The 24,165-nt window shown below is 42.2% G+C and overlaps 1 protein-coding gene across 1 annotated transcript; it reads right to left on the bottom strand.

The window, feature by feature from the left end:
* Positions 1–21,448: 21,448 nt before the first annotated feature.
* Positions 21,449–23,418, bottom strand: FSHB (follicle stimulating hormone subunit beta). The gene is made up of 2 exons (XM_038765141.1): positions 23,260–23,418; positions 21,449–21,679 (listed from the first exon to the last, which is right to left on the bottom strand). Exons 1-2 carry the CDS (start codon positions 23,416–23,418, stop codon positions 21,449–21,451), a joined length of 390 nt encoding a protein of 129 aa, XP_038621069.1.
* Between the last annotated feature and the right edge of the window lie 747 nt (positions 23,419–24,165).

Below are 24,165 nucleotides of genomic sequence, written 5' to 3'. Positions count from 1 at the left end.
AGAGTCTGCTGGCTTGACACGATTTGGGCTACATATAATCGGAGCTGATAATAAGGACAACATTGGGGAAACACAACTAGGCTGAGAGCTTTAGAAGATATGTTTTCAGAGATGTTTCAAAATCTTTAGGAAAATAAAGACGGCTTCAAAATCATTATAGAGCAGTCAATGTTCTAGTTTGCCAGGACCTGTTTAAGAACTACAGATTAAAGTTACGAGAAACAGCTACAGAGAAAATATATCCATTTTCTACTGACCCTGAACTACGCACTGGAGTACACAGAAATATCAAATTCCAGACATCATAATCCCATTGTTTGAAAACATTCAGATTTTGTGAACCTTGCTCTCCTTCTTATAAGCTATAATTTCAAGAGAATATGCCACCTCATGATAAATACCCTAGTCACATTAAAGCTTCTTCCCCCTAAATAAAATTCTCCCCCTCAAAACAGGTGACCATTAGCACTAGAACTTCAAGGAATTTCCATTTTCTACCATATATTCAGTTTTCACATCTACTATTTCTAAGGTAGTTTGGGGGAAAGAATACTTTTTCCATTCCATTCAGGCAAAAGTGGAATTTTAAAAATCTGAATTAGCTGAGTAGTAGCAGCTGCCTATATTTGTAGAAGTTTTTTGGTTACATTATTTTGCCTGGCAAAACTGACACCAGAATCCCCACTTTTAAAGAAGAACTCTATGGTACCTGTCTCTTAAGCAGTAGAAGTAATGGTATCTACTGAATGCCTACTGAATTCAATGCACTGTACTAAACACTTGGGAAACTAAAAGGCATGTTAATAATAATAATGATGGCATTTGTTAAGCGCTTACTGTGTCTGAAGCACTGTTTTAAGTGCTCAGGCTGTCCCATGTGGGGCTCACAGTCTTCATCCCCATTTTACAGATGAGGTAACTGAGGCTCAGAGAAGTTAAGTGACTTGCCCAAGGTCACACAGCAGACATGTGGCGGAGATGGGATTCAAACCCATGACCTCTGACACCTAAGCCTGGGCTCTTTCCACTGAGCCACGCTGTTTCTCCATTCTCTGGCACAAGTTGCTAACATGTTAGTGGGAGAGGCAGACATCAAGACATTCACAGACATTATTGTTTGTGGCAGCGCAGCACTGGAAATATAAAATATTATAAGTTTGAGACTTTTTCATGCCTTGCCCTTCTGATTGGTGTAAGTCTCTAACTAGATTGACAGTTGCTGCCCAGGGGTGCTGGGATTTTGATGCTTTCAGTATGAACTCCAGAAACTTCTCTGGAGTTCTTCTGGAGAGCAGGAGGGACTTAGTGCTGTAAAAGGTTGTTAGGGCAGTGGACCTGGAAAAATCAGGATTCTTGGGGTGGCTCTGAGGTGAGACTAATGGCTCATAGCTTCCAAAACTTTAGTATTATCTATGTAAGGTTATCCTTGCTCATTGTACCTCGATGCTGAAAATTAGGTTTTGCTCGCACAGATTTCAGAATAAAATGGGAATTCTGCAATCAATCAATCAATCAATCGTATTTATTGAGCGCTTACTATGTGCAGAGCACTGTACTAAGCGCTTGGGAAGTACAAATTGGCATCACATAGAGACAGTCCCTACTCAACAGTGGGCTCACAGTCTAAAAGGGGGACAGTCTAAAAGGGGGGAATTTTCTGCACTGAAAATTCCTTTTAAAGAATACCTGGTCCATTCAGATCATCATTTTTTTAATGCTATTTGTTGAGAGCTTACTGTGTGCCAGGCATTGTTCTAAGCATTAGGGCAGATAGAATGAGGTAGGAGACAGTCCATGCCCCAATGGGGCTCACACTCTTAGTCCCCATTTTACAGTGAGGTAACTGAGACACAGAGAAGTTAAATGACATGCCCAAGGTCACACAGCAGGCAAGCGGTGGAGTCAGAATTAGAACCCAGGTCCTTCTGAGTCCCAGACCCATGCTCTAACCACTAGACCATGCTGCTTCTCCTTGAGGGCAGGGATCATGTCTGTTAAATCTATCATACTTTCTAGTGTGTTTAGCACAGTGCACTACACAGAAAACTTGCCTAATAGATACTACTGATTGACTGATTTCCTTTTGCTTAAAGTACAGGCAATGAACAGAGGGGATTCAGGGAAGCAAGGGAGTTTGAGGAAAAGTATTTTATTCCCTCAATACTCCCTTCACAGATCCCTGTCTCTTGAACTGTCCTTCATTCGGGAGCTTCATTTAGCAACGCCCTCAGAGGGAATGTGAGTTCTTGAGCATCACCATCAGCAACAATCAATGATATAACTGAGCATTTACTGTGTACAAAACACTATGCACTTGGGAATGCAGTGGGAGTTATTAGGCATGATCCTTATCCTCAAGGAGTTTACAGACTAGAGAGGGAGAGACCACTAAGACAAATTACCAGGAAGAGGAAGTGATAGAGTACAAAGCTCTGTACAAAACCTATAGCGAGCACCCAATAAGCGCCAAGTGCTTGTATGGTGCTGAAGTGCAGAGAGGAGAAACTAATAAAGAAAATTTTGCGGAAGTCTATCTGAGACCACGTGAGCACAGGTCAAGAATGCAATAACAGTAGAGGCAGATGATAATTCAATTTGAAGCTTGCAACTAGCGGATCTCAGGATAGCCGATAGACTAGAAAACGCTACAGAGCTATGAAACTCCGCAGCCTTCTCTGACCCACCGTTGAAGTTGACCCCGATGATGAATTCCCCAGCATGGGTCAGAGATGATGATGTGATGTGATGATGTTGGAAGCTACTTAGGCCTCTCGTTTTCTTCTTTGGCTGGACTCCCAGTAGCAACAAATACCAAGGAGTACCACTGGCCATTTTCAGGTGGTAAGAATTAGTTGGTCAGTCAGTTGCATTTATTGAGCTCTTACTGCGTGCAGAGCTCTGTATGAAGCGCTTGGGAAAGGACAAAACCGTATAAGAGATTCATTCATTCATTCAATCAACAGTATTTATTGAGTGCTTACTGTGTGCAGAGAACTGTACTAAGCGCTTGGGAGAGTACAATATAAAAATAAACAGCAGCGTCACTCAGTGGAAAGAGCCCGGGCTTGGGAGCCAGAGGTCATGAGTTCTAATCCTGGCTCCGCCACTTGTCAGCTGTGTGACTTTGGGCAAATCACTTCACTTCTCTGGGCCTCAGTTCCCTCACCTGTAAAATGGGGATAAAGACTGTGAGCCCCATGTGGTGCAACCTGATCACCTTGTATCCCCCCCCCAGCACTTAGAACAGTGCTTTGCACATAGTAAGTGCTTAACAAATACCATCATCATTATTATTATTATAAACAAGCACATTCCCTCCTCTTTTTCACCGACTCCTCCTCCCCCTCCCATCCCCTTACTGTAGGGGTTCCTCAAGGGTCAGTTCTTGGTCACCTTCTTTTCTCTATCTAGACTCACTCCCTTGGTGAACTCATTCGCTCCCAAGGTTTCAACAATTATCTCTACCCTGATGACACCCAAATCTACATCTCCGCCCCTGCTCTCTCTCCCTCCCTCCAGGCTCGTATCTTCTCCTGCCTTTAGGACATCTCCATCTGGATGTCTGCCCGCCATCTAAAACTCACTATGTCCAAGACCAATCTCCTTATCTTCCCTCCCAAACCTTGACCTCTCCTTGACTTTCCCGTTACTGTGGATGGCACGACCATCCTTCGCTCTCACATGCCCACAACCTTGGTGTCCTCCTTGGCTCCGCTCTCTCATTCACCCCATGCATCCAATCCATCACGAAAACTTCCTGATCTCACCTCCACAACATCGCCAAGATCCGCCCTTCCCTCTCCATCCCAAACCGCTACCTTGCTGGTTCAATCTCTTATCTTATCCCGACTGGATGACTGCATAAACCTCCTTTCTGTTCTCCCATCCTACTGTCTCCACCCACTTCAGTCTATACTTCACTCTGCTGCCCGGATTATCTCTGTACAGAAACGCTCTGGGCACGTCACTCCCCTCCTCAAAAATTTCCAGTGGTCGCCTGTCAACCTACAAATCAAGCAAAAACTCCTCACTCTTGGCTTCAAGGCTCTCCATTGCCTCACCCCCTCCTACCTTCCCACCCTTCTCTCCTTCTACAGCCCAACTCATACCCTCTGCTCCTCTGCCGCCGCTAACTTCCTCACTGGGCCTCATTCTTTCATGTCCCACCATCGACCCCTGGCCCACATCCTTCCCCTGGCCTGGAATGCCCTCCCTCCACACATTCGCCAAACTAGCTCTCTTCCTCCCTTCAAAGCCCTACTGAGAGCTCGCCTCCTCCAGGAGGCCTTCCCAGACTGAGCCCCCCTTTTCCTCTCCTCCTCCACATCACCCCCCACGCCCTACCTCTTCCCCTCCCCACAACACTTGTATGTATTTGTACAGATTTATTACTCTATTGATTTTACTTGTACATATTTACTATATTTATTTTATTGATGATGTGCATATAGCTACAATTCTATTTATTCTGACGGTTTTGACACCTGTCTACATGTTTTGTTTTGTTTTGCCTGTCTCCCCCTTCTAGACTGTGAGCTTGTCGTTGGCTAGGTACCGTCTCTATATGTTGACGACTTGTACTTCCCAAGCACTTAGTACAGTGCTTTGCACACAGTAAGTGCTCAATAAATATGATTGAATGAATGAATGAGACCGACATTAATATAAATAATAAATAAACAGATATGTGAATAAGTGCTGTGAGGCTGGGAGGGGAGATGAGTGAAGGGAGCAAGTCAGGGTGATGCAGAAGTGAGAAGGAGAAGAGGAAAGGAGGGCCTAGTCAGGGAAGGCCTCTTGGAGGAGGTGGGTCTTCAATAAAGCTTTTAAGGGGGAGAGAGTAAATGTCAGATTTGAGGAAGGAGGGTGGGTGCTGAACAAATACTACAATTATCATTATTATTATTGTTTTTATTAAGGTGAGGGCCAAGTTTGGGGCATCATCCTCTCACAACGTGGGGCACCTGTCCATTTATGGTGATAGCCTGGGTAGACATATGTGCATTCTGGAGATTTATCACATGTTTCTAGACTATAAGCTCACTGTGGGCAGGAAACACGCCACTCAGATCTTTTGTACTCTCCTAAGTGCTAAGTACAGTGCTCTGCACACACTGTCTTGATTTCAAACACTGATCAAATGAAAGAGAAATCCAAGACCTGAAAGTGCTCAATTTTCTTTAGATCCAAGCTGACAACTGAGGCAGGAATTCCAATTTCAGGGAGTTTCTAAGATTAACTGTTCCAGATCCCTTTCTTATCTTTTTTTTTTCAGTTCGAATATTTTCCACAGTCTTTTTTTTTTTTTTGAAATACAAGGTGTTTCATCTTCAGCAATACACCGGACCCATTGTTCATCAGGTGTCTCCTCCATGGGATTCTGAGGTGCCATTCTTTGGCATGGACAGGTGTGTGTCTGCAAGTGTAGCTGACACTGACTCTTTTTATTCTCATAAATAGTTGTTATGTCAAACACCTGCTCCTGCCAGGTGCTATTTCACTTGGTTTTTTTGTTCTTTTCTCCCCCACAGTGACATCGGGTATCTAATTTTGATTCTAACTAAATCGAGGTGGCTTCCAAGGTGACATTTGAAGTCCCTTTCCTGTCACACTACATTCTTCAAGTTACAAAATGTTTCCTGACATGAGGTTTTTGAAAGTTTTTCTGGAGCCATGGGATCACTGTGGAACCATTCTATCTGTGACCTTTTTTTTTCTTTTTGTCTAATAATGCTTCTGATGTAGAAGAAAATCCAGAAATCCATTCATTCATTCAATTGTATTTATTGAGTGCTTACTGTGTGCAGAGCACTGTACTAAGCACTTGGGAAGTACAAGTTGGCAACATATAGGGACGGTCCCCACCCAACAACGGGCTCACAGTCTAGAAGTGGGAGACAGACAACAAAACAAAGCATGTGGACAGGTGTCAAGTCGTCAGAACAAATAGAATTAAAGCTAAATGCACATCATTAACAAAATAAGTAGAATAGTAAATATGCACAAGTAAAATAGAGTAATAAATCACTACAAACATATATACAGGTGCTGTGGGGAGGGGAAGGAGGTAGGGAGGGAGGATGGGGAGGAGGAGAGGAAAAAGGGGGCTCAATCTGGGAAGACCTCTTGCATTAAGGTGAAAAGTTTGTCATTTATGACGTGTGAATAAGTTGCAAGATTCTTTAGCTGGGGATGCCTTTGGTTTGCCTATATAAAATTTAAAGGAAATGGGTTTAGAGTACAGAAAGAGAAACTTGAATTAGCTCTAAAAATCCTTCTTGCCTTTAAGTGTGATTAAACATGAGGAGGGGCTGCCATGGTAGGTCAATCAATTAATTAATGTTATTTATTGAGAATTTACTGCACTACCTGATACTTTGCATTGGGCATGTATATTACAGCAGAGTTTGTAGACATGATCGCTGCCCACGAGGAGGTTATTTTCCACTAACAGAGATCTCTGAAGAAATTCTAAAGATCCATTCATTCATTCAATCATATTTATTGAGCACTTACTGGGTGCAGATCACTGTACTAAGCACTTGGGAAGTACAAGTCGGCAACATATGAAGATGGCCCCTACCCAACAATGGATTCACAGTCTAGAAGGGGGAGACAGACAACAAAACAAAACATGTCCACAGGTGTCAAAGTCGTCAGAACAAATAGAATTAAAGCTATATGCACATCATTAACAAAATAAATAGAATAGTAAATATTGTGCGACAGGAAGGAAGGTGGTGCTATCTACATTGGGGGAAACAGGGTTTGGGTGGGAAGATAAGGATTTCTGTTTTGGACATGTTCCAATCTGATAGTTCAGGCTCTATAACCTTTGAGCTCTATAATCCTAGGCTTCCAGGTTCATATCTAAGATGGCTCTGAAAACCTTAACAATACCACCCGTGATGCCAGTAGCAGGGTCACAGTCACTAGCAGGTCCAAGCATATCTCACTGTGGAGATGAAAGTAGTTGGAGTAATAGGAGTGGCAGTATTAGTAATGGTAGTAGTAGTAGTAGTTGAAACTGTAGTGGTTGTAGTAGTTAAAAAAGGAATGGCTGTTGTAATAGTAGTAGTTGAAAAAGCAGTGGTGGTAGTAGTAGTTGAAAAAGCAATAATAACAATAAAAATTATGGTATTTTTAAGCACTTACGATGTGCCAAGCACTGTTCTAAGCACTGGAATAATGGTGTGTGTTAAGCACTTACTATGTGCCAGGCACTGGTTGTAGTAGTGGTAGTAGTGGTAATGGTATTATCCCAAACACTTAGTGCCGTGCTTTGCACAGAGTAAGCACTCAATACATAGTACTGATTGATTGACTGAGGTATTTTCAATAAAAGAGGACTATAGCAATAGCCTGACTGAAGGATGTGTGTGTGTGTGTTGTATGTTTGTGTGTGTGTTTATATGTATGTGTGATATGAATTATAGAATCACTTCGTTATTAAGGAGGTAGGAAACAAAAATAGCTTTTTTACAGCTAAACCAAATTTACAAAGACAAAATAAAGAAAAATCTGGGAAAATCCACCCAAGGCTAGGGTCCTTAAAAAGGATAACCAGATGCCTCTTTCCCTTTCAATCAATCGATAAATAAATAGTATTAATTGAGCATTCACTGTGTGCAGAGCACTATACTGAGCTCTTGGGAAAGTATACTACAACAGAGTTGGTAGGCATCTACCCTGTCCACAAGGAGTTTACAGTTTAGAAGGGGAGATAGACATTAAAATAAATTATGGATGCATATGTAAAAGTTGTGGGGCTGAGGATGGAGTGAATAAATTCATTCATTCATTCAATCGTATTTATTGAGCACTTACTGTGTGCAGAGCATTGTACTAAGCACTTGGGAAGTACAAGTTGGCAACATTTAGAGACGGTCCCTACGCAACAAAGGGGTCACAGTTCCAAGTACAAGGGTGATGCAGAAGGGAGAGGGATTAGGGGATATGAGGGCTTAGTGGGAGAATGTCTCTTGTAGGAGATGTGATTTGAATTAGGTTTGGAAGGTGGGGAGAGTTGTGGCAACCCCACAGCACTTAGGTACATATCTATAGTTTATGTATTTACATTAATGTCTGTCTCCCCTTCTAGACGGTAAGCTCATTGTAGGCAGGGATTGTGTCTGTTTATTGTTCTATTGTAGTCTCCCAAGTGCTTAATACAGTGCTCTGCACATGGTAAGTGCTCAATACTATGAAAGGGGAGGGCCAGAGGCAGAACACGGGCAAGGGATCGGCAGCTAGATGGAGGAGATTGAGATGCAGCAAATAGGTTGGAGTTGGAGGTGTGAAATGAATGTGCTAGGTTGTAATATAAATTTAGTGAGGTAAGATATGAGGAGGCGAGGTGATTGAATAGCTTCCCCAGCAGAATTGGTAGGAAGCATTACTTACCCCCCAAATCCTTGAGCTGCATGATTGGGCATACATTTTCTTTGTTTTCTTCCCTGGTCCCAAATGCCCTGCTTTCTTCCCACATTCCCAAAGCTTTGAACCAAGAGCTAATCAGAATCTCCTAATTCAGCTAACTTCCCTTTCTCTATGTTTAAATGCATCATGTGACTTGAATAGCCCTGCGAATATTGCAACTTGGGCTGCGGGCCCCAGAGTCAGCTCCTTCCAGGGTGTGTGATAGATCTGGTGATTTCTCTTCCATATAAGACACACTACCCCCTTGGTCTTCTTTGGGGACTTACAGTGTTCTCAGTATGAAAGCTCCTTGTATCCAGGGAATGTGTCTACCAGTTATAATAATACTACTACTAATATTACTACTACTACTAATAATAATGGTATTTGTTAAGCACTCACTTATGTGCCAAGCGCTGTACTAAGCACTGGGGTAGATACAAAGTAATCAGGTCCCATATGGGACTCATAGTTTAAGTAGGAAGGAGAAAGGGCATTGAATCCCCATTTTGCACAGAGAAGTTAAGTGACTTGACCAAAGTCACCCAGCAGCCAAGTGGCAGAGCAGGGATTTGAACCCAGGTCCTCAGACTCCCGGGCCTTTGCCCTTTCCACTAGGCCACACTGCTTCTCTGATCCAGATCCTGAAGTAATTTTCCCGGTTTAAGCTGGCAGCATTCAATCTCTGCAAGATTCCAGGACTCATACAAAGCCTTTTTATAACTGGGACAGGTGAAAAATAACCATCTATAAAAATAACTTTATCTCGAGAAAATAGGCCAAACATTTCACTTCTGTTAAGCTGATGTGTGAAGATCTGTTATCCTGAGGTGTTCTAAATGCTAAAAAAAAAAAAACTCATCGCATAAAGCACAGGCGAACCCACCTGGAATTGTTTTTTTAAGGTGCTGAGGAAAGAAGATGGTAATTGTTGGGATTCACTGGGAGCAGGGAACAGCCAGAGTGAGAGACCTTCGGATTACTGTATTTGGGAACAAAGATATATTGTCACTCATGGGTATTGACAACCACTCTTTGTACCTTACTTATATATCTAGTTACATATTCCACCTATTTGTCTATATTCCTTACTTTTACTAATCAGATCTCTGATTTTCTTCCGGTCCCCACTTTCCATAAGCACTTAGGTTTTCCTGTCTTCCCTATTAGATTGTAAGCTCCTTGAGAGCAGAGTCCACATTTTTTACTTTTATTACACTCTTCCAAGCCCTTAATACAATGCTCTGCCCATGACAAGTACTCAGTACAGTGCTCTGCATTCAATAAAAACAGTTTATTGATAGGTCTCGGATTTTTCCCCGAGCATATTTCTCATCCTTCCCTGTAGTTTTGGAGTCTATCTTAAATCTTGATATCTTGGGCAGGGACTGTGTCTGGGTCACAGTGGTATCTGCCCACCCTCAACCTGGGCTGAAGGAGGTCAGTGGGGATTGTCAGAAGGGAAGACTCCATGGTTTCCCACAGCTCATTTCTAAATTTAAAATAAATATGCAAAGATTGTACTCAGGCCCAAATCTTTTCTTGGGGACTTTCCCTGTGTGGTTATGAGTTCCAGGGAAAATTCCAGAAAATGAAATCTAGATACAAACTCTGGGAACACTTGTTCTCATTCTCACCCTTCTGAGTTGCTATAATGATTTGTTAGGGAGTCTCCGTGTCTTAATAATAATAATGGTAATGATAATGACATTTTTTAAGCGCTCACTATGTACAAGAGAAGCAGTGTGGCTCAGTGGAAAGAACATGGGCTTTGGAGTCAGAGGTCATGGATTCAAATCCCGGCTCCGCCACTTGTCAGCTGTGTGACTTTGGGCAAGTCACTTAACTTCTCTGGCCCTCAGTTCCCTCATCTGTAAAATGGGGGTGAAGACTGTGAGCCCGCCGTGGGACAACCTGATCACCTTGTATCCTCCCCAGTGCTTAGAACAGTGCCTTGCACACATACTAAGTGCTTAATACATAGTATAATTATTATTATCATTATTATTACAAAGCACTGTTCTAAGCACTGGGGAGGTGACAAGGCGATCAGGTTGTCCCATGGGGGGCTCACAGTCTTAATCCCCATTTTACAGATGAGGTAACTGAGGCCCAGAGAAGTTAAGTGACTTGTCCAAAGTCACACAGCTGACAATTGGCAGAGCTGGGATTTGAACCCATGACCTCTGACTCCAAAGCCCGGGCTCTTTCCACTGAACCACACTGCTTCTCATGGCTATTAAGCTCGGGAAGTGATAAATAACTGCCACAATGCAAATCTCCATGGTACCCCTCTCTGCTTCAGAAGAGGCCAGAAGTCCTGACATCACAGCGACGAGCAACCCTCTAACCAGTATATGTTGGGGAGAGGGGTGTTTCTAATTGGGGAACCAGGGAATAGAGGGTGCCCTTTCTCACCTCAGGATCCCCCTTGTTTTTTAGCATATTGGGAGCCGGAGTGGAGGAAAGGTTAAAAACAAACAATCTCTCTTCCTCTGGTCTCCCACTGCACACCCACTCAGGATTTGTGGCTGTTTATCCACCGCCTGCCCAAATTGTCCTGAATTTACCATTCTCCTTAAGTTATCTCACTAAGTTGAAAAGAAAGGGAACCGATTCCTTTTGGGAAGTTTCCCTGACAAGCCCAGGGATTGCAACCCAGCAAGGTTTCAGACATCATGCGCTTTGGAGGGCTGTAGCCAGGGATGGTGCATGAAAGCCGCAAGGCCCCAGGTGTTGGGGAAAGATGGAGGCAGGGATTCAGCAAGGGCTTTCTTTGTGCAAGGAGGAGAGGATTAAGGGATCACTGTAATTAGGATAGTTATGACTACTCTCCTCACCCTGACTGCTCAGAAACCTTCCATCTAAAGGGCAAAGGCAAATAACTGTTCATAAGATCAAGGTCAACCTGCTGGAAGAATAAACAGAGACTTAAAAAATGATTTCACCCCCCAGATGGACTGGTTAGGTGTTAGGCCCGGCTAATCTCTGTGGGGTTTATTTAGACATCTGTGGAGCTGAGATTTGAACGGAGAGCAGTCCAGTGAGCTCAGTTGCTTCCCTGGAGAAAAGAGTCAGGGTTCATAGAATGAATCCACCACCTTATTTATAAGGCTTGGACTCCTGGCCCTCGATTTCCTGGAGCTGGAAGCTCAGTGTGATTAGAAGATCCAAATGAATCTGGAGCTTTGGAATTTGAGGAAAAATCCAACCAAAGAGAAGAAGGCAGTTCACAAAGTCAGATGAGTTTGTGCCACAGATTCATTCATTCATTCAATCGTACTTATTGAGAGCTTCCTGTGTGCAGAGCACTGTACTAAGCACTTGGGAAGTACAAGTTGGCAACATATAGAGACGGTCCCTACCCAACAGCAGGCTCACAGTCTAGAAGGGAATACTACTAGATATACTACTGGTATCAGGCCATAAAGCCTGTGGTCTGTTCCTCCGAAGTAGTTCACTTCTGGAATGCAAAAGGGAGATGTGGGTGTGATACTATTATTTCATTATCATTGGTATCATTATTATTAGACACTTAACTTGTGTATGGCACCATACTAAGCACTGGTGAACATGCAAAATTAAAGACTCAGCCATGGCATCTGTCTGACAAAGGTCTCACAATTTAAGTGGGAAAGGACAGACACAGTGAACAATCATGCCTTTCTATACCAATACGTACAGCTCTGACTGAGGATTTTGTAAATATCATATCTTATTCGTCAGTTGGTTCACCTATTACAACAATTTATTAAGCACTTATGATGAGCAAACCACTGGGAAGAATACAAGGTTCTAGGTCTACAAGAGGCTCACAGCCAAAGGGGGAAGACAGATCCATTAGAAAAAAAAAATTGCACAGAGATTGAAGTAGCAGGGCCCAGTGGAAAGAGCATAGGCCTGGGAGTTAGGGGACCTGAATTCTAATCCTGGCTCTGCCACTTGTCTGCTGTGTGATCTTGGGCAAAAAAACCCAACCCCAAACAACCTTTAATAGTAGTCATAGCAATAGTATTTATTAAGCACTAACTGTATGCAGAGCTTTGGGTTAAGCCCAGGGAAAGAATACACAGGTGGGAATTAGTCCCTGCCACCCAGGGAGCTCACGGTCTCTCTGTGACTCAGTTTCCTAATCTGTAAAATGGGGATTATACCTACGATACCTCCCCTTTAGACCAAAAGCCCCAGATGGAATAGGGAATGGGTCCGACAAGATTATCGTCATCTACCCCAATGCTTAGTGGATGGAGCTAGGCTCTGGGAGTCAGAAGGACCTGGGTTCTAATCCTGGCTCTGCCACCTTTCTCCTGTGTGACTTTGGGCAAGTCAATTAATTTCTCTGGGCTTCAGTTACCTCATCTGTAAAATGGGGAATAAGAGTGTGAGCCCCATGTGAGACAGGCATTGTATCCAACCTGATTATCTACCCTAGTGTTTAGAACAGTGTTTGGCACATAATAATTGCTTAACAAGTACCGTAATCATTATTAGTATAGTGCTTGACACATTCATTCATTCATTCATTGTCGTATTTATTGAGTGCTTACTGCGTGCAGAGCACTGTACTAAGCTCTTGGAAAATACAAAGAGGCAACAGAGACAGTCCCTACTCAACAACAAGCTCACAGTCTAGAAGGAGGGAGACAGACAACAAAACGAAACAAGTAGACAGGCACCTATAGCATCAATATAAATAAATAGAATTATAGATAAATCCACATCATTAATAAAATAGAGTAATAAATATATATACAAATATATACACAAGTGGGGCGGGGAGCGGGTTAGAGCAAAGGGAGGGAGCAGGGGCGATGGGGAGGGGAAGAGGAGCAGAGGAAAAGGGGGACTCAGTCTGGGAAGGCCTCGTGGAGGAGGTGAGCTTTCAGTAGGGCTTTGAAGGGAGGAAGAGAGCTAGCTTGGCGGATCTGTGGAGGGAGGGCATTCCAGACCAGGGGGAGGATGTGGGCCGGGGGTCGACAGTGGGACAGGCGAGACCGAGGCACAGTGAGGAGGTTAGTGGCAAAGGAGCAGAGTGTGCGGGCTGGGCTGGAGAAGGAGAGAAGGGAGGTGAGGTAGGAGGGGGCAAGGTGATGAAGAGCTTTGAAGCAGATAGTGAGGAGTTTTTGCTTCATACGAAGGTTAATAGGCAACCACTGGAGATTTTTGAGGAGGGTTGTGACATGCCGAGAGCGTTTCTGTAGAAAGATAATCCAGGTAGCAGAGTGAAGTGTAGACTGAACTGGGGAGATACAGGAGGTTGGGAGATCAGAAACGATGCTGATGCAGTAATCCAGTAGGGATATGATGAGCGATTGTACTAACAAGGTAGTGATTGTACTAACAAGCAGTTTGGATGACACATAGTAAACAGCAGCGTGAGAAGCAGCATGGCTTAGTGGCAAGAGTCTGGGCTTGGGAGTCAGAGGTCGTGGGTTCTAATCCCTGCTCCGCCATTTATCAACTGCGTGACTTTGGGCAAGTCGCTTAACTTCTCTGGGCCTCAGTTACCTCATCTGTAAAATGGGGATTAAAACTGTAAGTCCCATGTGGGACAACATGATGACCTTGTATCTACCCAGTGCTTAGAACGGGGCTTGGCACATAGTAAGCTCTTAACAAATGCTATTATTATAGTTGTTATTATCATTCTTCTTATTATTTCCAAAATAGTGAGCTAAATTGAAAACTCCCAAGCAGTAAGAGCAAAATAGCAGTTTGCTACTGCTTGGAGAGAAATGTAAGGGGTTTATTTAAGCTGGTTAAGAACAGGGAATGTATCTGCTAATTCTGTTGTACTGTACTCTCCCAAGTGCTTAGAATAATACTCTCCACACAGTAAGTGATCAATAAGTACCATGGGTTGATTGATTGATTTAGGCTCCTCCCTGCATCAGGTAGGATTGTCCTAACCAAACTTTCACAACCTTCTCAAATGGTGTATAGACCAAAACTCCACTCCTGCCAGGGAAGCACACCTTTTTTCCGGAACTGCTTGTGGGGAAATATGGGGCCTGCCCCTTGGTGACACTTTATTAACGTGGAAACTTCTAGAAAGCCAGAAACATTACTACTACTGCTCTGGGGGGAATTTAGTCCTCGAGCGGGTGAGGTCTGTTGATGACACAGAATAGCCAGTGGTGGTTCCTTCTGCAGATGCCAATTGCCCTCCACACATACATCAATCGACTTTAATTGGAAAGAAATCACCCAATCTAATTCCCTAAATGAGTGCATGACTCCAGAATTGATTTCACATACCCTCCATTCCACCGCAAACCGTGCATATTGGTGGGCTAATTCGATCCCCAGAGTTCTGCGTGTCCTAGCTTTTGGAGAGTAGGTTGCAGAAGAAAACAAAGTTTACCATTGGACATCGAATTGGATTGTAAATTAGTGGTGGATGGAACTGTGTCTTTTCTGCCATCTGGATCCCCGGCACATATAGCATATAGTGCAGAAGCAGACATCCTGGAGAGCTTCATTGAAAATGAATAGAATTTAATCTGAAGAGTGAATTGGATTTGAAAATGTAAATTAGCCCAGGGTTGATATGGGTTAAGGACATAGAAAACAGAACCTCAGACAGTGCTGTATCTTAGCTGAAAACTGGGAATCATTTACAGTGGCTAGACCCCTGTGAGGGACTGCCAACAGGAAAGGAGCCAGTTCTCTTGGAGCCAAGGCTTCCTGAGGATCAAGAGACAAGGAGGCGAAGGCAAAAACAGCACCAGGTCCTGCAAACATCAAACGTAATAACAGAATCAGGTTCAGCCTTTGTGTGTGCACAGCACTACTGGTATTGTAGGCCCACATATGCCCAGTGAGAGAGAAGAAGTGAGTCAGTCAAAAGATGGAAACTGATCTCCAATTAGAGGACCACTGTGAAAAAATGGACATCTATAGAGCTAAAAGCTTACATCTTTAGTTGATCCCAAATCTGGAAGATCTGGTATAACTCTCAGATTTCTCTTCTCTCTTCCCTGGATGTCTGGATTTCTGTCTAGCCCCAGAGCTGTGCCAGTGAAGTGGGAGATCTTGGGGACTCTTGGATACCTAAAATCCAGAATCTGAAAACACTGAAGTATAGAGGCAGAGAGGTTTATTCTCATTACCAATCCTAAGAAGATCCCCAAATGTGTAGTATTCAATAGTTTTCTCTAAATGGTTAAGGTATAATTGCTCAAAGGAAAATTTCCATAGGAAATTCCACCTTTTGCTTCGTTATATAGTGTGAACTTAGTACCTGGAAGCAAAATCCTTTTAGAGGGGTTGCTTCTTGATGATCAGGCTGGTTGCAGCCTTGCATAAATTCAAAGGTATTAATTGAGCACTTCTGTATATGTAGCACTGTACTAGGTATTTGGGAGAGTGTGATAAAAGCAAATGCCTCTGTCCCTCCCCTCCAGGACCTTACAATCTGATGGGGGGATACAGGTAGTCACAAATTCTACACATACAGTGGTATCAGAAGGAAAAGCACAGAAATATGTGGAAAAGAAAAAAAACTAATCCATAGATTCATTCATTCATGCAATCGTATTTATTGAGCACTTACTGTGTGCAGAGCACTGTACTAAGCGCTTGGGAAGTAGAAAGCAACATAATGACTACACAAATGGAATAAATAGATACATACACGTGCAAAGTGGGGTTATCGGGATGATATAACTTGGGCAGGTGGGTTTCCACTACGACTTTGAAGATGGGATGTGGTGAGGTGGTTTTGAAGGGAGTGGGGCTGACTATTTTGAGTCATGAACATTATACGACATATCCCGCTTCCTAGCCTGCTCTGGGAACCATGGTATCATTGCAGCTATCTGATTATCAGAGAACTTTTTCAATTTTCCCTTACCCATCTCTTGGTTCCACTGCCAGGGAAGAGCTTTAGCATTATCCACAAACTCCAAGTAGGGTGTTGGAAGGGAGAGGGGAAATCCAGAGCTGTCCAGGGCCTGGGGGCTACTGTTGTCTATCTTGTGAACTCCTATCTTGTCTCCAATAGAGGCTTACTTGAGGTCATAGTCTCACAGGAAAGATGTCTCTATTGTACCAGTCATCCTTATGCTTTGAAATCCCTGGAGAGCTGGGAACTGAGAGACTAAGGAGCTTCTTCTTGTTCTCTGCCCAGCACAGAGCCATGGGCCTCCACGGGAGAAGGGAATGAGTAGTCACTGAGTGGGGGGCATTGTGGTTTATAGCTTATTCTCAGGTTGGGAGATTGACTACACTCCAGAAGCTAAGCATCTCTTAACACAGCTGTGCTGTGTGGGACTTGTCAGAAGAAAGAGTGACAGCAGGATATCCAAACAGCTGCTGGAAGGAGTGCTGAAATTGGGAAGCTAAAAGCTAGGGGGGCAGTGGAAGCATTTTAAGGTCATAGTAGAGTGAAGCCTCAGAAAATGCCATGTCCCACCTGAAAACTGGCAGTCAATTCCTGAGGACAGACTAGCATGAAACCTTGCCATTAAGAAGGGAGTGTCTCTTATGGAGCAAAAGCTTTGCATGGAAAAGAGATCCAAGGAGGCAAAGGAAAAAACAGTACCAGATGTTGCAAGCTTACCAGGAACACAAAGGGCAATCTTTTTTGTGCCCAGTGTAGCCAGAACTGGGAAACCTGCACTGGATTTTTCAGCCACACATGCAGTTATAGGTGAACTTCACCACCAGTGGTGTCTTCTTCAAATATGAAGAACAGCTATAGAATAATAATAACAATGGTGGTATTTGTTAAGTGCTTACTATGTGCGAAGCACTGTTCTAAGTGCGGGGGGCGGGGGATACAAGGTGATCAGGTTGTCCCACCTGGGGCTCACAGTTTTAATCCCCATTTTACAGATGAGGTAACTGAGGTTCAGAGAAGTGAAGTGACTTGCCCGAAGTCATACAGCGGACAAGCGGTGGAGCGGGATTAGAACCCACGACCTCTGACTCCCAAGCCTGGGCTCTTTCCACTGAGCCATGCTGCTTCTCTATATATTCTCAGGGAAAAGCAGGGTCAGTTTCAATCAATCAATCAATCAATCGTATTTATTGAGTGTTGTGTGCAGAGCACTGTACTAAGCTCTTGGGAAGTACAAGTTGGCAACATTTCAGGAGATGAGAGGTAAACAAACAATCGTAGAAGGTGGCATGGCCCCTCACAAAGATGGCAGTCCCTGCTCTAAGATGGAGGCAGCAGGGTTGTGATCCATTAACAAGGGTGGGGGAAGTTGGGGTGTCAGAAACAAGCTTCCCAGGACTTAGGTTGAAGGATGATAGAGCAGCAAGAAAGGGGCTGGGCAGTCTAGGGGATGGCGGAGTTGGAGAAATGCTCTGTGGACAGGTGTCCGCAGTATGTTTTATATTAAATCATTTGGAACTGGAAGGATGGAAAATTTTTCCCTGCTTCCTGCTGGCCAAAGACCTAAAGCCAGTTGTATCAATCAAATAATCAATCAATAGTATTTATTGAGTGTCTCCTGTGTGTTAGTATTCATCCTTCCCACCCTAAAGGATCCAACAATATAAAGGGGGTCACAGACACTAACACAAGTTACAGAGAGAAGTAAAAGAAAATAAAGATATGTACGTAAGTGCTGAGAATTGTGAGTACTCAAGGACTCGTAGTGCTCAAGGGCTGAGGTGGCAGATGGGGAGATAGAAGGGGGGGAGATAAAAAATTAATTGCAGGCCTTCTGGAGAATATTTTAATTCAGAAGGGCTTTTGAAAATGGGGAAAGCTGTGGCTTGTCAGCAATGAATGGGGAAGAAGGGTTGGTTTTGTTTATTTTTTAAGATATTGTTAAGCACTTTCTCCATGCCAGACACTGTACTAAGCACTGGGATAGATACAAGATAATCAGGTTGGACACAGTCCATGTCCCATCTGGGACTCTTAATCCCCATTTTACAGATGAGGCAACAGAGGCACAGAGAAATTAAATGACTTGCCCAAGGTCACACAGCAAACAAGTGGTGGAGCCGGGATTAGAATTGGGTTAGGCAGGGAATAGGATGTGATGAAGATGTCAGCAGCGGGAGAGATGAGAATGGGGTACAAGTGAGTAGTAGGGTGACGAGAGGTTTAACTGGTGAGCTGCAGTATAGTAGAAGAGAGTGAAGTAGAAGGTGAGAGAACTGTTTTGATTGCCTTCAACCCATTAAAGACTCTGAGTGAAAAGATTTCTTCTCTGCCATAGGAGATAGGAATCACCTAGAGAAGACCCTTACCTGATTTTATACAGACTTCTACATTTTCACTCAAGACACACCCTAGAAATTTTCTCAATCTGACATCAGGCAGATTGAGATTGAAATTGAGATTGAGATGTCAGATGTCGGAGAAGCAGCATGGCTCAGTGGAAAGAGCCCAGGCTTTGGAGTCAGAGGTCAAGGGTTCAACTCCTGGCTCCACCAATTGTCAGCTGTGTGACTTTGGGCAAGTCACTTAACTTCTCTGAGCCTCAGTTCCCTCATCTGTAAAATGGGGATTAAGACTGTGAGCCCCCCATGGGACAACCTGATCAACTTTTAACCTCCCCAGCGCTTAGTAAGTGCTTGATAGATGCCATTATTATTATTATTATTATTATTATTATTATTATTATCAGGCCCGAATAGTGCAGCTACACCACTATTTCTGAAGTGGAACAATGCCTGTTTTCATTCACCAATATCACAGATGGAAGGTTGAAGAAATACCCTCATAAATGATTGGAAAAGCTACCTCTGCATTCCACCTAATATTCACCCAGGTTCTAGTTTCAGCTAAAGTTAAAGTGTCACATCTGAGTGCTTTTTTTGTTTGTTTTTTTAATGATGATGATAATGGCATTTAAGTGCTTACTATATGTCAAGCACTGTTCTAAGTGCTGGGGTACATATACACTACTCAGGTTGGACACAGTCCCTGTCCCACGTGGGGTTCACAGTCTTAATTCCCATTTCACAGATGAGGCAATCGAGGCACAGAGAAGTTAAGTGACTTGCCCAAGGTCATACACCATACAACTGGCGGGAAGCAGGGATTGGAACCCAAATCCTTTGACTCCCAAGCCTGGGCTCTTTCCACTAGGCCACGTTGCTTCCCTTGTCATATTTGAATGCGGGCTCCAATCTCTTACCAAAGACAAAGAGCCTAGATTTCAATAGGAGATGAGGACAGGAAGCCAGTGTTGAAGCCCAAGTGGTTTTTGATGGGTTTGATGGTTTTTTCACGGTGTTATGTCATAACAACCATTTTTTGCAATAAGAGAAAGAGAAACCAATGTTTCTATAAGAGCACCAATCCACTGTTTTACTATCTTTTCAATTTGGTGACCTCAGATTATGTGAAGGTCATTTATTTTATTTTAAGGCCATAGGTCAAAACACTTTTATCTCTTGGAGATATGGTCTAACTCACCTACTCACGATATTGATTTTCGAAAATAGCACAACCCGGCTTGAGGGGCTAGGGGAGAAATCACTCAGTAGCCTAAGCTCAACTCTCAGGGGCTTCAGGAAAGAGACGATAGTGAAGCTTCCCTGTGGTTTTAGTTTAATGATGGTAAAAAAGAATGCAAACCAATTTCTATAGATAAAGCTGCAATGACACAGAGACTGGAAACAAATTAAGAAGAGAAGAGGGCAGTGGATTTGAATAGCCCAGGGAAAGAAACATTGTTAAAATGAGGGAAGAAATCATTATCAGTTATTTTTGAGATAGCCATTGGAGAAAAATGAAGCCAGGCAAGTGCAGCAAAGTCCTTTTTAATATTTCCAATGGGCCAGGTGAGCCCAAGCCATATGTACAGAGATATTGTGAATACATTTGTATTTAATTTCTTACTGAGTAAAAATATTCATATTATTGCATTGTCTCTCAGAAATACCTCAGATGAAAAGAAACATTTACAGCAATGCGTTTGATAGATATGAATAGCTTTAATTTAAAATAAATAAGTTTAATGCTGGGGCTAAACTAAGGATACAAATTAACTTTTGTGATAATATCCTAAAAGACGGCCAATGCAGAAAATGACTTGAATGTGTATTTCTGACAATCACAGAATTGAATAATTATAAATTGAAGTAACGGCCCAGAATACAGAACAGAGAAAATCAGATGCAATTATTTTCAGTGCCAGCTATTTCCAAAAAGAGCCACTGTAGCCCAAAAGTTTAATATGTCTGGAAGCTGAATGTCACTGTGTGATGTGGTAGAATGAATGCTGAATTGAACTGCTCCTATCTGCCAGGGAACTTCCAAATTCCCACCAAAATAATCGTATAGTTCATTGTATATAGAAGACCTACAGCAGGGATCTAATGCTCTGAAAGACGGAAATTGGAAGGTATCCGAGAGGATTTTGTTGGACTTATCCAAACTCTGGAAAGGGCTCAGAATTCTTGGATAAAATACCTTCTGTTTCCTCTGATGTATTTCAAAGGTCTAAATTGGCACTACACACAACCACACAGGTGGTAATTCCATTAACTAATGTGACAGTGGGTTCAGTATTGATCTGTCCAAGCCAGATACTGTAGCCGGCACATTCACTTTTGCTGCCTTTAATAACACAAGTTTTTTTTTTATTTTTTTGGGGGGTGGGTTGGCGTTTATGGTTCAGCTGGTGTTTTTACTGCTCCTACACAAGTTCAGACCTGATGATAGGCTCTTCTTCCCCATCCTAACTAATGCTAGGTTTTCCAGGCCCCAGAATTTCTGAACTGAGTTCAAGTTAAGTCAGGACTCCAGAGCCGGTTAACAGGAGCCTGATTATCTGCTGCTGATACAGAACCCTTGTCCCATTTCTCCCGACATCTGGAACTCTCACGGTTGTAACTAGAGCAGATGATTGACTGGGCACTCACTAGTCAGAAGGATGTACTGGCCCACCTATTTGCAATGGTTTGCCCATCAGCTGGACTGCGCTTACAGGGTTTGGTTCAATCCCTTCTCTTCTTACTTTACAATGATCTTGAGAAGATACGGAAATCTCTAAAGTGGGACACCTAGGTCTTTAAAGTGGGACACTCGGTTACTCTCTGAAGCATTCTGTAGGTGTTACTCCTTGATTTCACTGAAAGAGCAGTAGCTTGGTCCAAGTCCTAGCACTGTGCAGTCAGTGGTTTTGGTATCACACTTTCCACAGTAACAGTCGGTGGCTACCGGATATGAATACAATGAGTCAGCCTGGTTAGCGCAACCTGGGACCTTCACTGTTTCGTACACAAACTCCTTGAAAGTGCATATTCTCTGGCCACTGAGTATCATTGGGTCCTTGAGGACTACATCCTGAAAAACACGTGAAGGGAGAGATTAGATTATCATAGATATCTCTTTGGCTGGTTTGGGGAATGAGACATGGATCCCCTCCTCACAGCACTTGCATATATTTGTACATATTTATTACTCTATTTCACTTGTACAACATCTACTACTCTATTTTATTAATGATGTGCATATAGTTAAAATTCTATTTATTCTGATGGTTTTGACACCTGTCTACATGTTTTGTTTTGTTGTCTGTCTCCCCCTTCTAGACTGTGAGCCCGTTGTTGGGTAGGGACCATCTCTATATGTAGCCGACTTGTACTTCCCAAGCGGTTAGTACAGTGCTCTGCACACAGTAAGCGCTCAATAAATATGATCGAATGAATGAATGAATTAGAACTTCTCTGATACATTCCCCAGAAAACCATCTCATTTCTAAGCCTGGAAAATATTTTCACATAATGAAGACTTCCGTGACCCTTATTCTTAGAGTTGGCCTCAATATGTTTCTGGGAGAGACAGAAATAGAGGTGTATGCTAAGATAATAAATAACAGAACATTTAAAAATTTAGTACCACTCTTAACCCGAAGCCATAATTAGCCATATTTATGACAACTCGAAATGCCCAGAACGTAGGTGTATTTGCACCATAAAATCACTTCAAAAAAACCCCATATTTTTCCCGAGAATATGATAAGGGAAGATGAATGATAGTTCATCAATGTAGGTTGATCATATGCTTAGAAACTTTATAAATATTCTTATTATGCCTTAAGAATTCAACTGCCCTTTATATATTTTTTATTGCATACTCTTAAATATAAAAGGAAATGAATGGACTTGCATTTAATACGTTTTTAAGGCAACTTTGAAAGGAACTATTCACCTACTCAGAATAAGAAGCAATTTATGCTGGAGAGATAACAAAGTTGGCTGTTTTCGTTCATTTCTAGTATGGCAATGTCTCTTGATGGGAGTCTCAGTTAGTCATTAACACTTTTGGGCTGGTCATTTTGCACCTATTTACAAGGTTGTTTAATGCCCATTCCTAGAAGTCAGAGTCAAGGAAATATAGTTCACTATAATCTAATTAATCCATTCCTGAAACAATAGCAAAAGTGATGAAGAAATTGCTTTTCTGACTGGATTTATTTCATATATATATTTGAACTAAATATGAAATAAATATTGTACATATTTATATAATTTTGTAGTAGTGGGGAAATGGATAGAAAGATAGAAGCCATCAATTATAGCTGTGAATTTTAATGATTCTTATAATCAAATTGTATTTTCCTTTATTGATATAATTTTCCTCTATAGCTGTCATGACTAATTTTGTTCATTTTTGGCATGACCATCTACTCTAATTCTAGATTTTCCTACATTTGGGAAAAAATTCTTACTTCTATAATGAATTGATTAAATCAGTTATTAACTTAACTTTAACCCTGTATAGTTTCTGGTTATGTAGGCACTGTGTAAATGCAATGTGCCATCTTTTAAACCAACCAATATGTGATTAATGAAATGGGATATTTGCCTCAAATCAGCTCAGCCTCCATTTTACTCCCGTGATATTACATCTATTATTCTCACCTTGTTAAAGCAGTAGCCAGCACACCAAGTGGTATTGACGTTTATGCAGAATCCACATTCCTCTTTCTCCACTGCTATGGTCACATTGGATAACTCACACTTATTACAACTAATCGCTTTCCAGCAAAGAACAAGGACATACAAATACATCATCTTCATTCTGTTGTATGAAGCAAACAATTAGAAAAACCCACCAGAAATAATGAAACATTGAATATTATTGACATTAAAATAATTCATCAGGGCAAACTGACTGAAACAAAACAAAATTCAAATCCTCCTAATATTTCTTATATTTCAGCAAGTGGCTTCTTTGGTTGGGAAAGAAATTTCTTACCACTCAGCAACGCTGGAATGTAAAGCTTTAAAGCTAAATGAGCCAAACCAGAAATCTACCAATCATAAAAATTAAAGTGGTTACTCAGAGACAGGCATTGCTAAAAAATCAGTCACCAGACTTGGAATGCTAAAGTTTATCATGTTACCTAGAATTCAGTAATATAGTGATTCCTGATTTTAGCAGTCTTACAAGTATTTGGAAACAAATTGGCTTAAATTTGAGTAAGATGAGCCTATTTTGGTTCAAGTGCATCAGTTTTCCATAGACGCATTGAATCATAGAGAAAGAGGGCAGATGAGTATCCATTTTTCCCAAGTTTGGAGATTCTAGAACACCCCTTAAAGAGTCCCCAAATTAGATATGATATAGAAAAACTTGACAGCTCTGCTCTGAATGAATTATGCTCACTTCTATATCCACCCCACCAAATGGTAAAATTGGTTTTAATGAAATCGATGAATCAGTCAATAAGTGCAATTTATTGAGCGCTACTTAGTAAAGAGCATGGTGCTAAACACTTAAGAAAGTACAACACAATAGAGTTGGGTGAATGGAAGAATAACATT

This window comes from Tachyglossus aculeatus, chromosome 22 (genome assembly GCF_015852505.1).
Source record: "Tachyglossus aculeatus isolate mTacAcu1 chromosome 22, mTacAcu1.pri, whole genome shotgun sequence".
NCBI lineage: Eukaryota > Metazoa > Chordata > Mammalia > Monotremata > Tachyglossidae > Tachyglossus > Tachyglossus aculeatus.
Note: the sequence above shows the minus strand (reverse complement) of the source record. Positions and strands in the feature narration are given on the sequence as shown.

Excerpts from the sequence above, each read along its gene's own strand:
- FSHB (XM_038765141.1), bottom strand. The coding sequence starts at position 23,418 with ATGAAGATGATGTATTTGTATGTCCTTGTTCTTTGCTGGAAAGCGATT. Across the intron at positions 21,680-23,259 it reads CTGGCTACTGCTTTAACAAG|GATGTAGTCCTCAAGGACCC; the intron begins GTGAGAATAATA and ends CGTGTTTTTCAG.